General features: G+C 46.9%; 1 protein-coding gene across 2 annotated transcripts in view; it reads left to right on the top strand.

Moving 5' to 3' along the window:
- MAPK4 (mitogen-activated protein kinase 4) overlaps positions 1 to 19206 on the top strand; it is a 34436-nt gene extending 15230 nt beyond the window's left edge. Inside the window, exons 2-6 of one of the 2 annotated variants that reach the window (XM_085322168.1) lie at positions 1934 to 2078; positions 10763 to 10924; positions 13574 to 13775; positions 15642 to 16149; positions 17639 to 19206. In XM_085322168.1, coding sequence (XP_085178294.1) covers positions 1934 to 2078; positions 10763 to 10924; positions 13574 to 13775; positions 15642 to 16149; positions 17639 to 17704 — 1083 coding nt within the window. In that variant the 3' untranslated portion in view covers positions 17705 to 19206. Of the gene's footprint in view, positions 1 to 1933; positions 2079 to 10762; positions 10925 to 13573; positions 13776 to 15641 lie in introns of both variants that reach the window. The other variant, XM_085322167.1, reaches the window with a different exon arrangement.
- Positions 19207 to 26433: the final 7227 nt, after the last annotated feature.

Raw genomic sequence — 26433 nt, 5'->3', positions numbered from 1 at the left:
CCTGAGGAGAGCCTGTCCTCGAAGGAGCGAGCACCCAAACCAAACGGTTCCCCATGCTTCGGGACTGCYGTGCAAAGCCTCAGTAAAAACCGGTCGTTTCTAGGTATGCAGGAGCATACCTAAGGCCCGTGCTTCCTGCCAAGGGCGTACAGTTGGGATTTTTGACTGTTGTATGGAGAAAAGTATCCGAAGATCTCCAAGCACTTTACAGGCGGATGGTGACATCTCACAGAACTCCCTACCGGTAATGAAGCGACGTCTCCCCAGCTTTGCAGAAGGATTACTGAGACACAGGGCTGGAATCACCTCTCTGGAGCCATAGATGTAGCTCCGCAGGAAAGGGAAAGAGTTTCCTTCTCCATGGACATCACATAGTGCCGTGCCAGTGACCAGGGATGCCTAGAAGCTAGTCTGGAGGGGTGGCAGCCCCGGCAGATCGAGCCCTGGGGGCCCACGCGYGCCGTGTTTTTACGTCGAGCCTGCCAGATTGCTCGTGGGGTTTTTCCCTTTGTTTGGAAACTCTTTAAAGAACGCCTCGTTTCTAACAGCTTCCTTTCTCCTGCTCTCTACCTGTGCCAGCTCTCTGGGTTTCCTGAAGTCTTTTTTTGATAGATGGTATGGATTTGCTCTTTTAAGGCTTTTAATACTGTGCCTTTGCATGAGCACCACAGCGCTCGCAGGCGCGCTGCCCTTTTGGCAGCCCCTTTTCATTGATTTCTAACAAAGTTTCTCATGTCTATGTAGTTGCCTTTTGTGAGATTAAACGTTATTGTCACAGACTTTTTAGCTTTATCACTCCCGTCACGATGCCAAATCTGGGTAGCGAAGTTTGTTGTTACAGGATTGCTGCTGGATATTAATGTTTTCAGCCAGGTCCTGTGCGTTGCTCGGGGCTGAATCACGAGTGGCTTCTCCTCCCGTGGGCTCCCTAGTGAGGTTGTGCTGCAAAAAAATTTAGTTTCAGCATCAATACTATGTTTTTTCCTATTCAGGCTTGGAATATGGATCTCTCAGGTTTTTATGTTACTTGCTATATAACTTGCTATTACAGTCAGCTTAGTTAACTGTAGAGGGACTATGGATGTAATATTAACTGTAGATAGAATCAGCAAAATATTGCAAACTGATAAAGTTTGGAAATAYAAGGGTTGTGCTTACAGCTACCGAGCTGACAAGGGTTCCTTCGTGCACCGGTGAATTAYAGCTAGGGCCCAATTCAGCAAAGCCCTTAAAATATGCCTACCTGAAAGTGTCTCAAATGATTGAGTGTAGATTTATATAATGCATTTTAGCCCTCAAGAAATAAAGTGAAATAGCTTTTGCATGTATAATACACAAATACAGGTTGTTAAAGCCACCTGTCCTTGGCAGAAGGTGCTGCAATGTTATGGAGATAAACAGCAGATAGGTTTTGGGGCAGAAGCACGTGCTTCTCCTCCTGGAGCACTGACTCATTCCTGTTTTCAGCGGTGGGTACCCTCCAGCAAGGCATACGCCTGAAGCCTCTCCTCTGGCTGCCCTGAAATATTATGCGTGTAGCAGTTTGGATGAGTGTGATTTAGAGGCCTTTCCAGCCCCACCACCCTGCGGGGTCCCTCCGTGCCAGCGCGGGGCTGCGGCAGCGGTGGGGGGCACTTTGGGAGCAGGGGGGTGACGCCAAGGCGGGGAGGAAGGAGGTGCCGTGGCCCCAGCCACCGGCCCGCGCTGCCAGAGCCCGCGCAGCCTTTCAGCGGCATTTGGCAACCAACAAAACACATATATAAATAACTAAAGAAATCTGCCTCTGGCCTCTTTCTTGGTTAAAACAAGAGCTCTCCAAGCTGAGGTTTATGTGTGCTAAGCTCATCCCCTCCACAAGAGATTCAGCAGCTCAGGGCAGGGATGCAAGAGCTGTCTTGCAAAGTTATTGATGCCTCTGTTTCTACTCTTTCAGGGTTACCTCTCCGAAGGCTTAGTGACAAAATGGTATCGCTCCCCTCGCCTCCTCCTCTCGCCGAACAATTACACCAAAGCCATCGACATGTGGGCGGCCGGCTGCATTCTGGCCGAGATGCTCACGGGGAGGATGCTCTTCGCCGGTACGTTTCTAATGATTTTTTTCTCCCTCCTTCCTTCTTTGGTACCTGATCCGCAGGCGTGTCAAGAGTAAGACTGATAGCCCAGCAGAGCGAATTCCCCTCTCCTGGCCAGCCAAGGACCACGTATAGCAGCGCTACAGGTCTCCTATGTCTGGTTATTAGGCATTAGACGCGTCTCCGCCATGCAGTGCCCCCAGGTCTCTGCCCTGCCCGCCGAGCACCCCGCGGCAGAGAYGCTTTGCGAGACCTGCTGGGGTTGGTGTCATGTTGTGCAAGGTGCTGYGCTGGCCCAAGCAGGTCAGGAACGGTGTGCGGCCAAAAACACAAGCCAAAATGGATAAAAGAGCAATTCTGGTGAAACAACAAAATCKTTTTTTTTAATTAGATTTTCAACAAAAAATAGAAGCTTCTTGTTAKGAGAAAAGATGCCTGAAGGGTATGATAGGATGGAATATAAGGACGCAGGATAATGTGGTCCTATGCAAAGAGGTTTGTACTCTATGCAGTGGATTTAAACTGTGACTGGTATCTTGAATATATGTCTTTTTTTTGAGGGAGAACAATTTAATGCCAGAACAGTTGCAGCCAGAACAGTTTCACGTCGGGAGCGGTAAGGAGCTCACTCTGAGCTGACTGGTGTGAAGGGCTCGACTACAGCACTACATCGCCCAGCAGTTTTCTCAGGGATAGCTGTGAAACCCATAGTAAAAAATGAATTAGTGTCAAACTCTCCTGTAAAATCAAAAATATTCCACCGAGACCTATATACATACTTAATCGTGTTTGCTGTGAGCTGTTCCCAGGCTATAGAGATAAGCATGTGCCCTAAAATACTGTGCCTTTACAGCTATCTGGGCTTGTCCRTATTAGCATCTAGCAAAAAGATCTGATTCTTTAATCACATTAATGTAACTCARTTAACTTTCATGGTAGATCCTGAGGCTAGATATTTTATGTATCGCAGGAATTAGGAGAAGGAATGGGGTCGTTGCATAGGTGACCGCTGCTCCTCAGGGTGGCTGGAAGTGACCTGAAGCTGCACCCATGTTCTTAAACGGCGCGTGGGGGTGGGTGTGCCACAGCTCTTGCAGCCAGGATTTTCCTCATCCTTCCCAGCTTGGACCCTAGCTGTGTGCAAATTTGGCAAGCTACAGCATTCGCATATAGGCGGGTCCTGGCATTATAAAGGTGCACTGCAAAGAAAAGACAAAAAGCATCAGGAAGGAGCATATGATTTATCAGCACAGCACTTAGAGCTAAATTCTGATGCTCTTGAAAAGCAAATGTTTCTTCAGTACGGTTCCAGAAATGCCACTGTCGGGAGCAAAGGTCTGGTTCTTAGCTTTGTATCAAGCTGGGACGTGGAGTCATTTATTCAAGGAGGAAGCAGACGCGATCTGGTATCAAAGCGCTCTTCCTCCCCAGAGGACGCAGCGATGCTGCCTCTTTGTTATTGTTACCATTGCCTATTAGTATTTTGAATGACAAGATCTAACACATTTCATAAGCAGCTGTTCGCAGAGTTTTGTAAATAAATAATTAGTGCCATTAATAATAGAGAAGAATGCTTTCTTCAGAAATACTTCAGTGCATTGCAGCGCTCTGCAGCYGATGCTTGATGGCAGCTGCTCTGTCAGCCTCTTCGCACTCAACTTTCAGCTTCCGTCGTCCTTTTGTGAAGGCTGAAAATTAAAGCSTCGGTAGCATTTAGAATTCAGATTGTTGGAATTGCTGTGCTCTTTGCCTCCCTCTCCTTCCTTCCCCTTGCCTTCAGTCTCCCTTCCCAGAAATTTCCTAGTCCAGGGATGTTAGTCCCTGCGCTGCAAATTATGCAGCAGCCCCGGGCTGCGTCTGCCGCCTCCCTGGGATATGTTCCAGCCACTGCGGGGGCTCCGTTTTCCTGCCACGTCAAGGTGTAGCAGCTCAGAGTAACTGCCATTCCAGCAGCATTACCTCTCTCCACTTTACTTATTTATTTAGCTGCTCAGCTAAAGCCCCAGGGGAGGCAAATGTTGCTGTCGTTCAGCAGCTCCCTGCCGTCAGATCTCGGGAGGGGAAACGAGGAGGGAGAACGAATGCAATAGGGAGTCGCGCTGGGCTGCGGTGAAAGCAGCCTGTGCCTGGCCCCAGGGGCGCGGGGAGGGCGGGTGAAGCTCGTGGTCGCTGGTGGGAGACGCGAGGCTGAGCCACGGGGCGCGTTCGGAGCATCTCCTGCCTTGAAACACGCTTAGCAAATCCCTCGGGGGACTCGATCCGCCTCCGTCTCTCCTGCAGGCGATGCGCAGAGCAGAGGCTGTGCCAGGGCCTCATCCTGCAGGGAGGTGCCGGGTTCTCTGGGTGCACGTGAGGATGCGCTGCTTTGCCCTGCCCGTGCAGGTTGCTCCCTGCTCTCCCGGGGAGGGTCTGCGTTAGCGTCCCCGGGCGCCGGTGTGCCGCACTGCACCTTTGCTGCTGCTGCTCCTCACCACGGGCTAGCGCAGGTGCAGCCTGCGTCCTTTGGGATCCGCCGGTCCTCGGACTTGCAGCTCCTGCACTAGACCAGAGTAACGAGAYGCCTGGTGTTGAGCTGGGTGCTGCTACTGTGTGTAGCTGAAACCGTGAGGAAATCTGTCTGGACACTACATTAATCTCTTCTTTTGGATGCGGTTCCTCATGTCAAACAGAAAACAAGACTTATTTTTCTAGGTCCTTCTCTGGCCGTCCCCGTCGCAGCATCGACGCGCTCCTCGGCATCATCAGGCTTTGGGCAAACTCTGCTTAACCTCTGTCTCAGCCTCACCTTGTTTGTGGACACCTGGAKTAGAAGTTATGTTACCTGGTGTCAGACATCTGCCTTGTAGATAACTGACCCAGTCCCTAAAGCTCCCTTTACGGTCAAGGCAGAGACGCAGGCAATTCCAGGGTGCGATTCTTCTGGCCTGGTAGGTGTCTGCTGTCAGAAGAGATTGATTGTGTATTAAAAATACTTGTTTTTCGTCGCTGCTCATAAAGAGCACCCGGACAGATGTYGGTATCATACGTTGCTACAGTCAAATGAGATCGATCCTATCCCTGCAGCCTAGGCAAGTTTCGAAACRTTCAGAGACTCGGTGCCACAGAGCAGGAATACTGAAACCCACTTAGCAGGTTGCTGCATGAGAGTCCACAGCAGAGTGAAGCTCAAGAGAGAGGATTTGGCAAATCACAAGTTAAGTTCAGCTAGACAAGTGCTGCGCTCGTCGTTGTTTCTCTGCTTTTCATTAGTTAGCAATTGCTTAAGAAGTCCCTACATGGTGGCAGGATACTTAGTTAACGGGCAGAGATCAAAACTGGAACTTCAAAACCACATATTGCTTTTGGGTTTCTTTAAGAATAATTTGTAGAGTTTGTATTGGAAGCTCTGGGTCTCGTGCCCAGTTTTTCTGATCTACTTCTATACCAGTAAATAAAAAAGAGCYGCTCGTGAGCCCCAGCATGGGGGCAATATATCCATGTTGTCTCATTGCCTCTTGTACTGTCCGGATTTTTTCGTCTGTATGTGTATCTGTACAGTGGATTGGATGATTTGGAGAGGCAGGTTGAAGGCGAAGGAAAGATTTGCTCATTCTGGATGTGCCAGTCCCACGTGGGGCAGGGGTTCCTGCCCGGCTGGATGTCCCCCTGCCCGTCCCCTCTGCAGCAGCGCGTGCCCCGAACCTCYAGCTCCAGCTGGGGAGGGGGGGGAACTGCAACTCCCCCGTAGCCCAGCTCCGTGATAGGCAGCCTGGCTTAGGAAGTCTGTTAGGAACCGGACAGGAAGTCCCAGCTGAGGTTTCTAAATGTTACCTTTAACGTCAGTGGTAATTCTGATAGAAAACCTATCACTGAACTGCTGTCCTTTCTGCTGGACCTGGTGTCCCTCTTCGCCCTGGCCCTGGTGTCCCCCTTTGCCCTGTAGCGTACCTACACTTTGCAAAAGACTTCTGTAAGGGAATAGAAATCGGTGAGGAATAGTTCTTTAATTTATTTACYCATCACCTCGACATAAGCAATGGCATATTGTTTCTTCAGGGAAGAAGCTCAGATAATCCAAAGCTAGCAAGAGCATAACAYGTCTCCAGTGGCTAAAATCTGATTCACAGACCTTTGGAAAACAAAATTAAAAGCTACCCGCTCCCCGCCATGAGCAGTGTAGAAAACCAGGCAGAGAACCTGCAACAACCGTAGCTGGGTCACRCTCGCTTTGTAGACGGCAATGAATCCTGACCCTCTCAGGCAGGGAGGCAGGGGAAGTCTGGAGTCGAATCTGAACTGCTGCTTTATTGCATCTGAATTCTGGTCTGCGGAGAGGATTGGATCGTACAAGGAATTTTCCCTTTGGGTTCAGGGGGAGCTGCATTACCAGAGAAGAAAAATCCCGCTAAGGCGCAGAGAAGCCTGTCCTGCCTCCGGCCAAGAGCCACACAGTTTGCAGAGCTGGAAATTACGGAGGTTTCTGCCTGCAAAATGGAGGCCTGAGAATTTGACGATTTTATAAAACCCGAGCTCTGCTGTCACTCACCTCAGCAGTCGCCGCAGTGGGGTGGATGGGCCTGCGATGCTGGGGGGCAGAGAAGGCAAGTCAATCAGTCTGTTCAGCCCTCTCTGTTTTCAGCTGCCTCCTGTGCTAGCCCTAAGTGGTTCACAGCTCCCTCCAGTGATTTTCCACCCCTCTGCTTGTGGACACGTAGCCAAAAGCAGTGCCAGTGCGAGAAATAGAAATGAGAAGAAAGAGAAGAGCTTTCTATCCTTGAAGATCTCTGTGGGAATAGCCAGAGCACTGCAAGGCTACGGAAGGCTGTATGGGACCAGACACGTGTCTCACTTGCCAGGGAAGTCTGTTAGGGCTTGGATGTTCATCCTGGACTTGCCTGCAACAAGGGGAAGAATTTCCTTCTCAACAACACATGCATGAAGCTGAGCTTCTAACCCTCTAGTCTGATAATGACACTTTGCATTTATTCTGTCTTTAGTTCATGTTTTTCCTTTTGTGAATTAATGCGTTTAGACGCTCCCTAGGAATTAACAAATAGAGGATAATGGGTGGAGAATTGGGTTCCTACGAGCCGTAGACTGCTCCAGGGTTAATTAGCAGCTTCTCTGCATGGCAAAACCTTGTGCCTTCRCACTGCGGTCGTGGCCTTCAGGGGTCAGCAGCTGGAACTGCACTGAAACGAGAAGAGCCACCAAGCCGCCTAATGCCCTCTCATTTTGATCTCAGTTTGGGAGTTCAGCCTGAATAAGGAAAGCATTTGTTTCCTATTAGTCATCTTTAGTTTCAGCATTTTGCAGACTTCTGTTTTTTTAATGAGATTTCTCCTGATGAGGATGCTCTGCCTTGCTTGCCAGTGGGACAGAGGTGCTGGGCCATGCGTGCTCCACGGGCAGAGGCTCAGTCCTCTTGCGCAGGTCACCCACACACCACTTGTGAGTAAGGCTGCCAGAAGACTGTCAGGCAGACAGCAGGGAATGTGGTACCGTGAAAATCCCTGTTGGTTTGTCCACTCTGGACAGCTCACTATCTTAATGGATAATCCGGGCTCTAGGGACGCAATATTTATAATCAGCGTTTCTGGTGGACAGAAGATCGATAGTGCAGCTCCATATTTATGCCAGGCAGCTTCTTTGTACACGTAAGAAGCTGGAAATCGTCAGCAGAGCTCTTGGTCAAATTCAATACTGTGCTAAAGAATAGGATTAACTTTCATTAATTAGATGTTTGGCWGTGCTCCACTCTGCTGGTGCTATTTCTTGCTTATCACTGGCTGCTAGGCAGTTCTGGAGGGAAGTTTAGGAATACATGGATAAAAACGTCTTCAGGAAAAAGGATTTTAAAAAAATGTTTCCCAATACCAGTTGCTGGGATTCTCAGCATCGCTGCCTTGAAGTTACTCCCAACAGCTAGGCTGGTTATGGCTGGAAAATTGCAATTATTAAGCTCCAGTGTGGAGAAATAGTGGAACCAGGGTTGAATAATARTATCTAGAGCTGGACTGGTTCATCTGAGGTTGTAAATGAGCCCAGCCCTGAAGAAAGTAGCCGTCTAGGAGGCAGAGTGAGGTCTGCATTCCTCTCCCGGCATCCCGCAGCAACRCAGGCCCTTCCAGGCTTCGGAGGCTGCGGCAGGTACGTGGCAATTAGCCGCATTCCCCTTCTTGCAGCGGGTTTGAGTGTGTTGCCTTTCACAGTCATAGATATCGGCAGCTGTGCTCCATGGTTTCAGCTGGGTATGATTTCTGCTTCTGCTTCATAACCGTTTTAAATAGGTGGCCAAGTTAGCCAAAGCATTACACTGATGCTCTGAAGGCTATTTTAATCTCATGTAACATCTGTCTGAGCCTCTGAGCKCACAGAGTTTTATTACAGCAATTCAGTGCTGCAGTTCGACAGACTAGGAGCCTATGGGTATTGCTGGAACTAAATTGAACTTGCAGTATAAATTAGGAAAGGGGATAAAGCCGGGATCCCCAAGCACCGATTTCTCCTGTGACATGTGGCTTGGGCTGTGCAGCCGTGCCAGACCCCACTCCAACCTTAGACTTCCTAAATCAAGTTTTTGTTAGAAAAAGAAACAAAGAAACTCATGTCGATTATACCAGGAGGGCTAATCATCTAGGTCAACTATGTACCCTTCAAAAGAGGGGACCTGGCTTTACTGGGGGAATAGCGCACTGTGTGTATCGGACCTAACGGGTGGCTCGATCCTCACTACTTTGGAGCAGCTGGGAATCCCAGTGCCACAATGAACAGCTGCAGGTACGCCAGGCTTTGGGAATGGCACCAGAGGTGCCCATGTCAGATTGAGGCATCTCACTTGAGGATACTGACACCCTTGATTGCCATTTTGCCTGCTGATGTATAGAAGAAACAAAAGTCAGCACATTTAGCTTCATGCAGTGAAATGCAGAGTCCCATCTGCCTTGGAAAAGGCCAAGCAAGGCCAGAGATGTTGGCTGAGAGCACCACTGGCCAGTGCAGGGTGATTTGGCAGCTGGCTCTTGGCATGACTTTTGGACAGGTCTGGTGGGGGGCTGGCAGGGGAAGAAGCTCCCTGCAATTTCTGAACCCAGGAGCTGGGGATCCAAGCTATGCTCCATGGATCTGCGTGTTGAAATGTGCCCAAATGGGCCAGTTCAAGGGAAGGCAAGAGGGACTGTGCTCTCCTGCCAGTTTGGGGAATACCTGGCCAAGATGAAATGAGATTTTTGGTGCTGTGGATTGTCTTCCCTGTTCCTCTCCCCCCTCGCCTCCTGTGTTCCCCTGATGGCTCCTCAACATGTCCATGTTAGAGTGGAAACTGGGAACTGCTGCATTTCCTTTGCTCTGTGGCTGCAGTGCCAGGTTACTGTGAGAAGCCAGAGCTGCCCTTTTTGCTCTTTGGTGCACATTATGGGCCCAGAAGCACTCGGAGACAAGCGTTCCCAGAAGGAAGAGTCCAGCATAGGGCTACAAAGATGATCAGAGGGCTGGAGCACCTGCCCTATGAGGAACGGCTGCAAGAGCTGGGCATCTTCAGCCTGGGGAAGAGAAGGCTGAGGGGGGACCTGATCACTGTGTACAAGTACCTGAAGGGAGGGTGTCAAGGGGATGGGGACAAACTCTTTTCAGTTGTCCCATGTGACAGGACAAGAGGCAACAGGCAGAAATTGAAGCACAGGAAGTTCCRCCTGACYGTGAGGGGGAATTTCTTCCCTGTGAGAGTGACAGAGCACTGGAACAGGTTGCCCAGAGAGGTGGTGGAGTCTCCTTCTCTGGAGATCTTCAAGGCCCTCCTAGATGCAACCCTGTGTACCATGCTCTAGGTGACCCTGCTGAGCAGGGAGGTTGGACTAGATGATCTCCAGAGGTCCCTGCCAACATCACTGATTCTATGATTCTATGAAGGGCAGAAGAACCGGGCTGCCTGAGGACATAGGGGGAGTTGGAAGTTGCAGGGGAGGGAGCTCTCGCCCCCTGCCCTGTTTGTGCAGGGATTCTCTCAGTGCTGATAAAGGCCAGGGATATGCTGCCAACTCTGCTGCCATCCTAATGGGGATTTACTTGGGGCTGTTTGTAAGACTGCAAAAAACTCTTATGTAGATGCAGTCATAGTAGCCAGAAAATTCTCTGCTTCTTTTCTGAAGGCTTTGGGGATCTTAATGGAGCTATGGCACTGTCAGAGTGGACAGTAGAGTCAGGAGTATTAAGGGAGGACAGACTGACAGACAGCATGAGACCAGCAATAGGAAAACCTCAACCGATGCTGGGGGCAGAGCTGGGGAGTGTGGACAGAGAAACTGCCCTTGAGCTGAGGAGAAGTAGCAAGAGAGAGAGCAACAGCACCGTGGCATTAAAGTGCTTGGTTGCCTGCTTTGCATACGCAGGCAAAGGGCAGCAGAAGAGCTCAGCCTTAAAGTAGAGCTTTTGAGCAAAAGACAGGATGGGAACAGTAGGGCAGCAAGCTGAAGTGATCTGGAGACATCGTTGCCTCTGATTCATAAAAAGGTGGCAACTGAATTGTCCTTGGAAAAAAGAGCAGTGCCTAATGCCASCACTGTCAGCTTGTCTAGCATTTGCTGCTCCTATGGTGTGGCTCTGCGGTGAGAGAAGATTCACTGCAGAGGGGTGGTCGTGCAGGCAGGTGGCTGATGACACTGGCCCCATTGATCTGCATTCTGGGCCCAACTCATTATATTCTGCTTATTTAGGGGGACACGAGCTGGAACAGATGCAACTTATTCTGGAGACGATCCCGGTTATCCACGAGGAAGACAAAGAGGAGCTGCTCAGGGTGATGCCCAGTTTCATCAACAGTACCTGGGAAGTGAGGAAGCCCCTGCGCAAGCTGCTCCCTGAAGTGAACAGTGAAGGTACCGTAGTGTTTGGTGGTTTTGACAATGTTGTTCTGGTTGGATATCCTCTGGCGACCTTATTTTCAGACCTGTTTCCTCAGTGGGTTACAGAAATTGCTCTCTAAGGAAAAATGCACTAATGCTGGTGAATATGAGTTCAGAAATCTCAGGCTGTGCAGCACAGCTTGCCTAGTACATCCCGTAGTACTTACGTTCCTGTACTGGCCTTGGCTGCCTCATAGGTCAGGATCTTAGCAGGCCCTGAGGGAACATGTTACAGTGATACTTAAAAGATGCACTGAGGAGATGAAGGAGGTTTGTGGGAGGAAGGAGCTGTCTGGTCTCTTCGTAGCTGTATCCCCCTCTGGACTGGCTGATTGCCCTGAGGACTGGCTGGGGCTTTAGAGGAGAAGGAGCGTTGCCCAGCATTGAACATGCACGTTCCATCATAGCTCAAAGTCTTGAATACTTTCTAAGGCATGTCACATCCCCCCAAGCCAGCTCTGCTTTGCTGTATTCACATGCCTCTCCTCAAGCTGTGAGGTTTCAGCTTATTTTCAAAGCCTTGTTCATTTTCTTGTGCTTCTTTGATGAATAAAATTGAATACTACAAGAAGATAAATGCTTTTGCTCCACAAATGTCTGGACTCCGTGAGATGGTTGCTAGAGGCAAAACCTTTGTCAAAGCACTCTGGTGTGGCTGGAGCTGGGAAATCACTTGTCTTCCGGCTGTTGTGGCCTGGAATGATTGATCACCACTTCAGTCAATTCCCTCCTCTGGCTAATGCTAAAAAAACGAGCTGTGTTGTTGCAAGGGGGCTGCAAACTGCAGGCTTTTGGACCTGAACTTTAGCATTGGCAGCTTTGTAGGTAGTCACACATCGCAGGGTGGCAACGTGCCTAGAAGTCAAAGTGGAGCAGTAGGTATCAATGCACCACACCAACTTTTCAGAGCTTTTTCCAGGACCTCCAGTGGGATGGCATACCTGGACTTCTGCTTCTTTGGTTACCACCCTCATYCTCCTGAAGGCTTGCTGGATCAGAAATGTTCTTGTGGGGTGGCCGGTGCCTCCAAATACTGACTTACACAGTCCTTGTGTTTGGGCTTTGCCCTCTCCCTGCTCGGAAATGTGTCTGGGCAGGCTGCAGACGGCTCCCGGGGGGTTGCGCATTGTGTCCTCCCTGCTCTACCCTGCCGCCAGCGAGTCTGACATTCAACGCACAGGATCCGCAAGGGTGAATTTGCTTTGATGTGCTTAGCACGTCAAGCCTGAGCCCTACTTACATTCACTAGCGTAACTCTGAATTGTAAAGGAGTCCATAATAGGTGCTTGGCAATTGTGATTCTCATCAGCCTTGGTTATCTGGAGATTACGTCAGCCTCCAGTAAGTATTAAATGGATTTATTCCCTGTCATTACTGTGGGAAGAAAGGTCACCTGCAATGCTTACATAATTCATTGAAATTTTCCTGCCTCTGTGACCTGAACTCGTAATATATTGTTCTACCATGCRTCTTGCCTGAAGTCAGTGACCTTATGAAGCTATTGATTCCTTCTTACTTAATTAATCCAAGCAATGAAATAATCCAGTGGGAGACAATTGGATATTGGTTAATATTTAAGCACTGAGGCAATAGGTATGGCCTGTCTTTTCTGCTGAGTGATTTTTGCCCCTAAAGCTTCCTTAGCACAAAGAAACAGTCCAATCCATACAATTTAATTTTTACTGGGGATATTTCTGAAAGTACAGTGAAAAAGATCTGCCAGAAGAAAGGCTCATTCCTATTTGTTTTATCTGAACTTCAAGGGGCTCTTCCACAGACCAAGAATTATCTGAAAAAGTATTATGTCTTTAATGATTTGATCTTTTCACATAACCTGAGCAAAGGGAATCTTCAAAAAAATCACAACAAACCCTGTATGCTTACATTTAATTCTAGTCACTTTAATTGCACTTAATTTCCTTCCTCCTCAGCACAGAAAGAGTTCACTCTCCACTGTCTTTGTAGAATAATTTTAGGCAGTCAGATTCTTTAAATATTTAATGGGCAAAATATTTCATAGTGTTGGTCATGCCAAGGTCTTTTAAAAATTGCTCTTTAAATTTAATTCCACTTCTATTGCACAAATGTGAAAATAGTTGTCTGAAATGGAATATGCTTGTAGAAAGGATCTGAAAGCCTGGAATCAAACCCTGACAACATCTGGATTGTGCAAATATCCACGTTAATTTCGTCCATACTTGGAGGCACCATGATCCGAAATGCTGCAAAGGCGTAAGTCAAGGCACCCTAAAGCATATACAGAGAAACCTTTTTTCTGTTTGAAAAGGTGGGATGTGATTCAGGCCCTAGATCAGAGCACTGGGTGTAATATGTATCCTCCATCCTGTGGAGGTGCAGTGCTCCCACCATCATTCCCTCTGTTTTACTAAATGAACTAAAAGCTGTAGCCTGYAGGATTGCTCCAGTGCGAGCACAGAGCTCCCATCAGAGGTAACACTGATGTGTACGCAGCGAGGACGAATGCGCCTGTGTAAGACTTGACCTTTAATTCCTTTCTTTCTTCAAGCAGATGTGTTGTGGGGGATTCACGAGGCTGTTCCTGGAAAGAAAGCTGGTATTGCTTTTGAGGAATCAGTGAGCTTGTTTCTCTGTGATTCACAGCTATTGATTTTCTGGAGAAAATACTGACATTTAACCCTATGGATCGATTAACGGCTGAGATGGGTCTGCAGCATCCGTATATGAGTCCGTATTCTTGCCCTGAGGATGAACCAGTGTCTCAGCACCCGTTCCGGATTGAGGATGAGATTGATGATATTTTACTGATGGAAGCCAACCAGAGCCAGATGTCTAACTGGGACAGGTACTGCATCCAGGGCTGGTCTAGAGACTACGTATGCACTTGAAATTTTTAGGCRAAACTTGACTGGCAAGTCTCGGATCTGTGGTTAATTTGGTTCGGTAATACATGCCCTTAACCCACAAAGGACACCTGATTTTCCTTGTGTATGCCACATTGCAACTCTAACCCAAGCTGGCACCTTGCTGAAGTCGGTGGACRTTTTGTCATTGATTTTCACAGCAACACAGACATTTTGGGTCTGCATGTTTAAGTTACTGAGAAGTTCTCTGCTGTTGGTTTTATTAACAGACTATTGCCTTCAGCTGAGGTGCATCTGTTTAATGACGCTATGGTTCTCCCCCTATCTCCTGTTCATATAATACTAGTTATAGAATAATGTTGTAATTCTWGTACCATTCAGGGATCAGGCTTGATCTGGAGCTCTGTATTCATCATCACTTTTCAGGGTAAAAAAATCCATAACTGGATTGAATTTTAAATGGTTTGCTTGAAGTCATGCAGGAAGTTTAGAGTAGAGCAAAGACTTGAACTGAGGTTTCTTATGTCCTGGATTATTATCATAATTACTAGGCCCTTTCCAGTGACCAGAGCAGGATAAGAGAGAATAAGTAGCTAGGAATTAGCTGTGTTCWGTTTTCTATAGAGATCCTCCTCTCTCAGCGTTATGAATATATGAGGAAGCTGCAGCAATGTTCCTCTCAGTATAGCAGTAACGTCTCCAGACTTCATTAATCCACTATATTTCACCAACATTTAAAAAATAATCTAAAGAAATCCCRTACTTCCACTATTATTAATCTCTCTGCTAGAGTGAACAAGTACCACGGTGGAGGGTGGGGGGACAACCAAGTAAAYTAAATAAAGAGGAAACCTTGAAGCTTTTCTCGGCATGCCCTCAGTGTATCCCTACATCTGATCCCTGCCAGTTACAGTCACCAAAGCAACAAATCTATTGCTTGAGCTCATCTTGCCACGCTTTCACCTCTTTGCTTCTGTATTTTCTGGCATGACACAGTAAGCAATGTCCTGGACTGTTAGTCCTCTCACCCAGCTGGAGAGATTTGGTATAAGGCTGTAAATTTTGCAACACAAGACAAATGTTTTAGAAATGGGAAATGGTTTTGCCTGTATGCTGTGGGACACCTCAAGAGCATTTCATTTCCAAAAAAAAAGGAGCCCATAACCTGGGATAACACACCTTTTAAAGGCAGCTCAATTAGGAACCAGAAAATTCCTGGTCACTTTGAAAACTGTCTGAGACTATGAGTGTTGCAGGTAATTGCAACAGAGGTAGTTATGAGTGGTTTAAGAAGTTATTGCTTAGCTAGGTGATACTTCAGGAATACTCTCAGTCTGTGACATCAAAGTGAGACATCCAGTCTCAGTGGTTATTTAAGCTAATCTTTTCTTACCTTGTTGCAGTGGATAAGGAGCACTCATACCATCAGTGGCTGTTTCTGRGCTGAGGACGACTCTTAATAATAAACTTACAATTTGATTATCAAGATTAACCCTAAGCAGAGGGAATGTGAGAACTGGTTAAATGAAGGGGCAGACAGTTTGGTCCATTGGCTTTTATTCCCATTACTGGTCTCTTCCAGCCAGCTTGGGCAAGTTCTCTTGATAACTTACTCAGACCCCTGCCTTTCTTAACACACAGGAAAATGTTCTCTAATATTGCACAAGCACAAGGTTTTGCTGTGGTTTGATTGACTATTACTTTAAAGAACTTTGAGATCTGGAGGTAAATGGCTTATTAGCAAGAGAAAGGCAAACATTGCAGTAGTAGTGTGAATGTCTGTATGAGCACTGATAGTTATAATGAGGCCATCTGCTGCGTGTCTAATAGAAGCATGTCTTTCCCAGGTATCAAGTAAGCCTCTCCTCTGATTTGGAATGGAGACATGATAAATACCACGACATGGATGAGGTCCAGCGAGACCCACGGGCAGGGTCTGAATCCATTGCTGAAGAAGCACAAGTTGATCCACGAAAATATTCACAAAGCAGCTCAGAGAGGTTCTTAGAGCTATCACACTCATCAATGGATCGAGTATTTGATGCTGATTGTGGGAAATCATGTGATTACAAAGTGGGGTCACCTTCCTACTTGGACAAATTGCTGTGGAGAGACAATAAGCCCCATCACTACTCAGAGCCCAAGCTGATTTTAGATTTATCCCACTGGAAAAGAGCAACCATAGCACCCACAGCTGAGCTATCTCTGGAAGAAGAACCATCCAATCTCTTTCTGGAGATTGCTCAATGGGTGAAGAGCACTCAGGTGGGCCTTGAGTGTTCCAGTCCTCTTCCAGAGATTCAAGAACGGAGCCTGCCATCTTCTCCTCACCGTCTCCACAAAGAATCCAAGGAGGTAGGCAGTGAAACAGACCCTGAGTTTGATTTGGATGTCTTCATCTCCAGGGCACTGAAACTTTGCACAAAACCCGAGGATCTTCCAGACAACAAGCTCAGTGACATCAATGGGGCCTGCATAGCTGAGCACCCCAGTGAGATTGTACAAACAGAAGTGTACCAGAAAGAACGATGGTGAAGCACCTGCGTGTGGGAAACACCACTTTCTCCCCCTGTTCCTCTTTGATAGTGTGGCCATTGCCCTGTGCTGAGTGGCTTCAGGCTGTCATTGAGCATCAGTTTTTTTACACTATACTGAATGCCTTTTTCTGAAAAGGCAAGCACAAACCACATGCCCCTTTTGATGCCTTAGAAATACATTTAAGGGAATCAAGAGGTGTGAATGAAATACTAGGTTTCTTATACTGCCTTAACAATCTTGCCTTGCAATCTCTGGGACGGGTTTGCAACTTAAATGTACAACAGAAAGATGACAGTACATGATAAGTTTACAAATGGAAGTCAAATCAACTTCTTTTTCTTTCTTTTTGTATAGTATCTTAAAATGATGAGGACACTAATCAGCATCTTCATTATGGTCAGATGATACCCTCCTGGTTTGGCAGGTTCCAGACACACCAGCCGTAGGACTCCTTTGAGGCGCTCGCCCAAGTAGAGTCTGTACAGAGACAAGCAATGCAAAGGCGTATTCAAGTTCTGCCTTCAGCCTGGCGAGAGCTGTCGAGAATGTAACTAGAGGCAGAATTTGGCCATGAGACAGAACATAGTTGTTGGAGAATGTTAATGGGGAAGGAATTTGACCTACCATATATGGGCCACTTTGRATTTTTTTCTGATTGTAAAATAAAGTTTTTGTGAAGCACATTTTCCTTATTTGGTTCCTCGCACATGAGTTTTCCCTTCTGCTGTACTGGGGTAGTTCTGGAGTCTCTTCATACTTATGAGGCCCAATACCACGTATTTAACAACCTAATACTGTGAATCCTGTGTGAGGCTCCTGCCCAGCAGACCAACAAATCCTGGCATATAGGCAGGGAACGAGGAACGGGGTTTCACGGCATGATGCTGCTTCTGTCACCCACTAGCTGTAGAGCTTGAGCAAGGTCACTTACCTTCTCCATGGCATTTCCCTCCACTGCCAAAAAAAAGAAAGTACTACTATCTACCTTCTCACAGAGAAGTTATGAGAAAAAAATTACTATGGTTTGTGCATTGCTTTGATCARACAGAGCACTGCATGTACTAAATATTGTTACACCTTTCCATACTGGAAATCTATGCTCTTTGGCCAATATCTGAACCAAACTATTGGAAACTTCAGCTGTATTCAAATAGTCATTTAAATCGGTTGGGTAGTCTTTTGTGCAGATGGTCCTACACACAAGGGAAGGTCTCCTTGGTTCCTGTGGCATTAGATTTTTACACGTGTGCATTTCCTAATTGGCCATGATCACACATTAAAAAACAAAGATTCACATTTCTCCTAGGCCCTTTGCTTTCAGCTTCCTTTGGAACATAATGGTGGCAGCAGGCAAACCAGCGCAACTTTGTAAATAGGTATGAACACAACTGAGCTACTGTAACTTCCGTTTTCATCCACACTTCTGAGCACCTTAATAATTAATCAGCTAATAAGAGTTTGTATATGGAATAAATGTTCTATACTTGTATTTAATCAAACTAGTCAAATTTTTAAATTGAAAACATGTAAATAGTGTTACAAAAGAAAATCTTCACTCTCTAGCCCACTGTGTCATTGTGCTCTGCAGCACGGTGGCATGACTTTCATTTGTAAAAGAGAGACTACTGTACTTAGTAACTCAGAGGTCCCTATTTAACTGCTGTTCCTATAGGAATTATTTCTACGCTTTTAACAAGCAATCTACTAAATATTCTGAGATGTGAAGAAAACTCACATGAGACTTGGATGACTAACTAACAGCAGCATTTACTGTGTGAGCTGGTGACTGTTCTTGGTGGGGTTAGGTCCTGTGTTGAAGGCTGCGTGGATGAGGATGGGGCAGAGAGAAAAAGGCATCTGGAGCATGGAGCAAAGAGGCACCGGGTGCCCACGAGCCCAGGGCCATGTGCCCCCCATGAAGGTTTAGACTCCTGCCTGGAAAGAGGCAATAAGGGAGAGACAGAGGGTTCATTTATGGTATGTTATGGATTATTTATATACCTCAACTAAAGCTCAGCACTTTTACTCGTGGCGGGAGAAATCCAGATTCCGCAGAAGCGGGTGCATCCACGGCAGAGTGTTGCCATCATGCCAGCAGGATGCAGCCGGGCCCCACGAGACGCCCACCCACAGCTCTCCGCACACCCACGGTGCCGCCAGCACTGGAAACGCTCGCAGGAGCTTCCCGGCACCCTCAGCAGCCACGGAAGAGGGGAAGGAGCCTAAAGTGCCAAGCACCTCGTGGGCTGCACAGAGCCCACAGCTGGAGGGGTCAAGCAGGAGAAGGACRGTGGGGATATGACAGAGTCTGATGAGACTGAAGGATGTGATCAGCAACGCGAAAGCTGACTTTTCAAACTCTCTCCTCATAGACTTGGCAAATATTTGCTACTGTTGCGTTAAACATCAAGACATACTGACCTGTGAAATCACTGTTTATCAAACCRCGTCAGTATTTTCCTCAGTGGACAGAAATCTTCACATCTTCTGAAACAAGAAGCCATTTCACAGGAGCGTTACGTTCATTCGAATGTCTTCTCCAGAAGTGTACAGGACTCTATTTATTACAGCCATGGAAGCATCATTTTTGCTTTTGAAAATTGTGTTTTGATGGGGAGCGGGAGTTCACGAGCCCACTGTAAAACCGCGTTGTGAACTTCAGGACAAGCGAAGGGAGAGCTGACACAGCTGCTCCAGGTCTGGTCCGCCGTTTCCATCCGCGAGCTTCTTGTGCGACATCACTCCGAAACGGCGGTGGGGCTGCCAGGGAAGGGGGGACCAACGGAGGTGGCTTTACATTGGCACCTGGGTGCATTCAGCCCCTCACAAGCCAGATTTTTTTTCTCATCTGCAACAATAAAATTTAAGGCCTGAGTCTGCTCTGCTTCTTTGCATTATTTATTTTTTTATCAGTAGCCATCCAGGTATTGAGCACATCCCTCCCAACCACAGCCTGGCCAGGGATTTGGGGACGGTGACTGCGCTGGGTGGACGAGCCTGTGGCGGTGAGGATGCTGCTGGCACCCAGCTGCTGTTGAAAATGCTGTTACAGGGCAAAACGGTGCCTCTGACACCCAGGGCTCGGTGCAGGGCTTTGGTTACTGGCCCCCGTGACTGTTCCTTACCCCATCACAAATACCTGACTATTTTTACTGCATTTTCTTTTTAATTGTGGTTTGACTCAGCAGCTGGTACAACACCATGGAGCTGCATTAAACAAATCTTCAGAGCTTTGCCATTAAATTGATGGAAAAAAAATAAACTTCATCTTATTTTTAAATGTGATTTCATAGGCATCCTGGGAAGTATTTCCTATGCAGGTATTTCCTATGAACCCCAGAGTAAAACCACAAGATAGTGTCAATGAATGTTAGAAATGGAGCTATTGGAGACTGAACTGCTAATGGTCATTTCTGTCCATTTAAAATCCAAGGCAAACATATATTTGCACAGTTTCATGATACCAACTACATTTTTGCACGCTTGCGGTAAGAATTCTGTATAATTTTGCAAGCTGCCATTTCAGATCTGAAATGAGTTTTTTCCCATTGACTGTAAGAGGAATTGAAGAAGACCAATAAATCATATGGTGTTTGATATTTTCAAAGGCTGAATTTGAAGTTAGTTTCCTGGCAAACGTAGTCATCCCAAAGTGTATCTTAAGTTTCCGAGCCCACAAGCCGCACGTTGGTTTGAACTACTGTCTGGCAGCTGTTGGAGTTAGTTTATAACAATCACATTGCTAAATTCAAAGTGTAGGAGTAGTTTGTCAAAAAGAAAAAAAAATGAAAATCTGTCTTAAAAAAGCCTTTTCGCACAGAGGCTTATTCCACTGTTTTGTGTTGCAGCAGAATAGATTGTAACGAAAGGATTTCAAGGGGTTGCTGTGGTTAATTGCACACGGAAAATAAGCAGGTGTTTTAGGAAATCTGTATGAATTTTTGTTAAGTTTTGGAGAGAATATACCCAAGCACATCTCAGGACTTTACTTAAAACCACCGTTACCTCTCGCAATGTTTCACTGTTGCGTGAAGCACTTACGTGTATACACATACAGCATGTAAATGTAAGGTAGGGGAAGAGGGCCCGAGCGTGCGGAGCGGATGGGTGCCCCAGCAGCGGCTGGTGTGCTGCACGCAATACGGCTCTAGTGCAGCTTCTGCACATGTGTCCCCAGCACTTACTGCTTCTTCCAGCTCCAGTTCACCTCCAGTCAGGGCYCCCCGAAGCGGCGGATGTGGTGGGGCTCCGAGCTGCATCCAGTCGTGAGACCTCCCCACAGGGCTGTCTCATCTTTTCTATATCAAAAATAAAGTATTTTATTTACTTCCACTGCCTAGTCCCCTTCAGCTTCMGCTTCAGGCCAAGCACCCCTAGGCCTGAGGAGGGCTAAGCAGCACCCAGTCTCCTCTGCTGCTAGTGCCAGGTAGATAAATTCTCCATGGAGGTCTGGAAACCCAAGACAACCCTCCTGGAAACAGTTAAAAATGATCTGGAGGAGCTACAGATTTTGCTTGTTTAATGCCACGCAACTGTCAGCTATGAAAGGGAGGTAAAAGAAAAGCCTCTCTCTCCAGAGAAGACGTTATATGATGGTTATTCATTGCAGGCTGAAAAAGCTGTCACTGTACCAAAATACGAGCTTACATCCGAGTGTGTTTGCCTTTAACTCGGAGCAYGCAGCAGCCGGCACCCACAGCGTGATGGATGCGGTCGCGTTAGTCTCTCCYTACGAAAGGATGTGGTGGGATTAGTTTCTCTGGCCAAAATTAGCAGCAAATCAATGGCCGAAGCCATCTCCCGGCCRCGCACCGTGGCCTCGCTTTTTGCTCTCAGAGCACGTGTCAGCACCCCGACGTGTGGCCCGACTCCCACCGGCTCTCCGGGGGCCTCCCCGAAGCTGGGCAAGCAGCAAGGCAGCGGATGCTTACTGTCTCGTCCTGTGCACGCACGTGGTGCTTGCAGCCTTCTCCCAGCACTTGCTTTCCTTTAGACAACCCGTATTTCCCGGTTATGTGATGAGGAGCAACCCAGCTTCTTGTGCGGCGCTGCACGGGGCTGGGGTGGATGTCCAGACTCCCACGTGGTTTGGGAGGCCTGGTCCAGGGAAACGGTGATGTGCCAGGAGCAGATGAGGAGCACAAAGGGGAATATGGAGGGAAACGAGTGTTAAGATAGCAAAATTCAGGTCAAATGTGAGCTGTTTAGGGGTGGGACTTACTTTGGTTTTATGGAGTATCTGTTTCTAAAACTTGGAATTGGGTTTGCATTTTACATGCCCATCAGTTTTCAGCACTCAGGTCTAGAGTCACTACTGGTAAAACAGAAACAAAAGCTCTGAGCTGTCCTTCTGTTCACATTCTAGTAGCACATTCAGCATCTCTTCATGCTCATGAAACAAAATTACGGGCCCAAAGGCAGTCTGGCCTGAGATAAACCATCCAACCTGAGAGCCACAGAGAGGAATTTTCTCTAGCTCTCCAAAATCCATTTTGCTACAATAGTTTTCTTCTGCACAGGTCCGACTCTAGGCRCTGATAGACAAGGTTACATTTTGCAGATGACAACACTGCTTTTTTGCTTCTAGCAAGCAGCAGCAGCAGCAACCTTTAGTTTTTCCATGACAGTAGTGTTTCTAGGCAGCAGAAACAGTTAAGGTGCTGGASTTGGTGGGAGACTGGCTGGACCTAAAGAGTTTCTGGGCGCTAAAGGGAAGGGGTGCAAGACCACAGCCTTGTAGCCAAATGCTCCTTTGGGATCGTGCCCCAAAGGAGACCTGCCCTCTGGTTGCCAGGACTGTGGCTGTGGAGGGGAGCTCTTGGCCAGGTGGGAAGAATTGTGTTTCTTGGTTAAAATTGTGTCTGATGAATCGTTGACTTCTGATTTTTGCAGCTCTTGGAAATGTAACTTGTGTTGGGTGAGGAAGGACTGCCCCCTGCAGGGGAGCTGATAAAAGTAGATTTTTGTCCTTTCCAAAGTCTGTTCTTTGTCCATGCACTGCCTGGATTAAACCCACAAATCGAACCCATAGGGGATGTAAACCAACAGCATTACCCAGGGAGAATGTCCCTCCACCAACAGGCTTCCATTTGTAGTGCTCGTGTGCAGAGAACTGCAAGGTGAGGAGGTACCTGCAGCTGTTGATACGACATCAGGCTTTTCCCTCTGCAGGGAGAAAAAAATACATGTGAACAATGAGCAGAGGCTGTAGGTCCAGCCTGCGAGGTGGTGACCATCCCCCCCACCTGCGAATGAAGCCCGCAGGTGCGTTGCCTTGCTGAATTGCATCCTGCAGGTTTTCTCCAGCAAAGCATTTAAGCACTGTATCATCAGGCAGGTCAGCAGAGTCATTTAAGTCAAGGGGGGATTACTCCCACGCTTTGCTGAGTGTGTATAGCTAAGCACATTGTTAGCYTGGATTGGCATTTAAGTAACAGGTTGGAACAGAAAGGGAAACTTTCTCGGTTCTAGTGCCGCGATTCCATGCTGCGGGTTGTACCAATGTGTTCAACAAAATGCGAATTCCCAACTTCGGCTTTGACAATATCTTCATCACCCTCTCTGACAAAGCAGGCGGGGAGAAACCTCGTCCCATGTAAGACCGAGCTCTTCGGCCATGCCTGCAAAATTCACTGGCTTTTAGAACTCAGAAAAGCTCATGCTTTGTAGCAATATTTAAAAATTGATGTTGGAAATGCTTTATCTGTCATAGAGAGAAGCWTGTGATCCGATGGGCTGAGTTCAGCAGAAGTCAGAATCTCTCCGAATGGTAACCTGCTGCTGCCACCGATTTCCTGGTTAACTCTTGCTCTCCCCCAGATGCCTGGGACACAGCTAGCAGTGCAGCAATTCACATGAGCTTGTCGGGCCTTGAAAAGCGCTGTCTTGCTCTTCAGACCTTTGTATGCAGTACTGGAAAAGAAGAAAATATCCGAAAAGCTGCTACCCCTGTTTGTATTCTCCAATTTCCAGTCGGCAGGAGCAACTGAGAGGGGAGCACAAGGAACGGACTCTCCTGGGTTCAATCATGCAGACCAAATACTCCCTGACCAGAGGCACGTGTGCGCCTGCTCCCGACCACAGCAAACGGCTTCCTTTGGGGACGCAGCAGGCCACTGCGGTGAGTGTGAGCTTCTGCAGGCTTTCRCTTCTGGCAGTCTCCAACAGCTTCTGCTGCACTTTCCTGACCGGGAAGCACCAACACCTTCTGTCTTCAACTGCGCCTCCTCCCCCGAACCGCGCGGCAGAGGAGCAACTCTAGGTGTGTTTCCTTGGAGTTTCCKCCTGTCTTTTGCCCAGAATTTCTTTACCACAACAACTAACTTTCTCCTAACTTTATAACCTGGCAATTTTTAGCAGAAATGCCCCACAGTGGGGCTCAACTTTTGACTTAAGAGTGACCCTATTGAAGTTGCTCATTCACTGATCTCTTCAGGTCACGCTTCCTCTGTGGGATGCTAATTCAACATCCCTGCCCCTTTGGGCTTCTACTCCTCCAGAGACTTCAGGAAGTTCTACTGCTGTTGGAGCTGTCAACCAGGCCCAGGGTAGAGGTAAGATCTGTGGCTTCTGCAGCAAAAAAATGTCATGCCATCTTCTGTCCTTGAATGCCTTCCAGCAGAGGTTTCATTCAACCTCAGTCCATCTGATCCAAGACAGAGAAAAATAAACTCAAGCTGGAAACCCCTGTTAGTTGAATACATTGGGTTTTTTAAGAGTCAAATTTCCTTACTCTCAGAAAACAGAAAAGACTTGTTTGCGAAAGCTGTTGAGAATCTGAGCCAGAAATTCACACTGATATTGAAATCTTGATGAAATTAGAGTACCCATAATGTAATCTACAGAAGCTCTTCAGTATAAATGCAAAAGCTCTTCTTATAGCAGAGATTTTGCAGTTGCCTCATAACTCTCTGCCCAGCCATCTCAGAGTTAAGATATGTTAAGCTATTCTAAATCCAGATGTCTGCACATTCTGAAGAGTGATGTGAATTAGTCACCAACTGATGTAAAGAATTTATGKTTTTTTTCTTCATTTGAGAGGTAAAAGTTGGGCCATGTCATTGTTTTTCTTCAAGCATCTTTTCAAAAATCAACCTTCTGCTGCAGGAGGAACAAGATTTTATGATTCAGCTWGCAATAATGTGACCAATAAGAGTACATGGTGAATGACCTTAAAAGCAAAGGAGTCTAAACACGAGATGGATGAAATACTGTGGGTGTCAGTAGCTATAATACAGCTTTGTGACTATGTCATGTTAAACTGTTAATCTCTTCAATCCTCTGTCAATTCTCTTCTTCCTTTCTAGTTTTTAAACCAATTTGCCAACTTTAGCCAAATTTGACAGAGGAYTAAAGATCTCAAATCTATTCAATTCCTATGAGTTCTGTGAAAATTGAGAGCTTGGTGAAKAAGAAAGACCTAAATTAAAATCTTTACTGTGGGAAAGGCAGACTAAGGGAAAAAAAAAAAAAACTTTCATCTGTTCTTTAGGGGAAACAGGGTTCCCTGTCAGCCCAGCAGAGAGCCTGAAAGGTTGATCATTAGTGCAAGTGTAATTAGTCCCCTAGCAGAAACCTGAGCAGGCTGTGTCACACACACATGTTAATTTTAGCRGAGTCCCACAGACTGCTTTCCCTTCAGCAGCCAAATGGTTGTTCCCAAAAGAAAAGCTATGACTCTGCAGTGTGGGGCCTTTCCACTTTTTGCTTCATTTCCCCACTCTTGTTTTTTGTTCACTATTGGCAGGTCTCGCCAGTGTTTTTCTCCGTCATTGCCATTCTGAAACAAAAGCCAACTCTGGTCATTTGAGATGGTTTCATGGTGAGGCACCAGTTTAATTGCCTGGGATCCAGTCCAAGAGGGTGGGATTCACCAATTTAAGGCAGCAGCAAAAGTCCTCAAGTGCAGATGCAGCAGGCTGAAGAGCCTCACCTTTTAACCCATTCCTTTCAAGTCCTGACACTGGCTCTGATCAGTCCCTGTAAGGTCTGTTCTCATTCTGCAGTTCACATGCACACATGCATATTACATATAAGGTGCTGTATGCTCATTTCTAGACCTTAAAACCAGATGCTATTTCCTCGAGCACATGCAGACAGAGCAGACTCTCCTCTGAGGTGTCTGAGTGACACCTCTTTCCAGTTTAACTGAAGTCAGTGAGGTTTTAAGATTTCTAAGTTTATTGTGAGCTTAGTATCAAGACTTTAGTGGATTTTTTTTTCATACTAGCAATGATCAAACAAAGGAATGGCAATCCTAACTTATTATACAGAGTGATCAGAAGAGGGCAGTCCTTCTCTTCTGGACTTGCTGTATTATACTTGAAAAGTTAACAGTCTCAGAGTCACAAGTTGATGCTGCGGACTTGTGCTGGTATGGTTAYACTGCTGAGTGATATGAATAGATGCAACCCTTGACTGACATTGTGACGCTGGAGTAAGGCCAGGGTCAGCACAGTCCTGTCAACAAGACGGCACTTTTGCCTCACTAGCTATTTTCACTGTTTGGTGCTGCAAAGTGTGGCTGCACATTTACAGCTGCATTTCTGCAAAATTGTGTGTGCTTTGCCAAAATTACGTCAGTATTACTTTATGGGTAGAGCTTTCTCGGTGAAGATTGTTTCAAGATTGCATATGCTTGATCGTATGTTCTTTCCATGGGTTTATTGTCCAGTGGAGGTGCATATTTCCAGATTATTAATAGTAATTAAGATGTTATTAACATTATTAATTATTTGTCTCTTCTAATTGCAATGCCTTTTGTAAGGTTGGGAAGGCACCAGCCTGAGTCTACCTGTGCTAATTTTAATCCAATTAACATAACAATGGAATATGAAGGTATTTCCCTGGGTTCCCAGCAGAAAAGTCAAATTACTAGGGGATGAAGTCACCAGGAAGGCTACGGGCTCCTCCCATGAAAACCACTCATTGCGGCTGGTACTTGTGCTCTCTGGCTCAGCTGATAGGGTGGAAGCCAGGCAGTAGTACAGTTGCTTCTGGCCCTCCACAGCAAACACATTAGTTCTACCTCAGATAAGTTTGTGCAAACTGCAATTGTATCTTCCACTTGCAGCATGGCTGTATTTTAGAACTATGACGATA

Source organism: Rhea americana, unplaced genomic scaffold (genome assembly GCF_003343005.1).
Source record: "Rhea americana isolate MKP2758 unplaced genomic scaffold, rheAme1 scaffold_75, whole genome shotgun sequence".
NCBI classification, from domain to species: Eukaryota; Metazoa; Chordata; class Aves; order Rheiformes; family Rheidae; genus Rhea; species Rhea americana.
The sequence above is the reverse complement of the archived record's forward strand: the minus strand, read 5'-3'. Positions and strand labels throughout refer to the sequence as shown.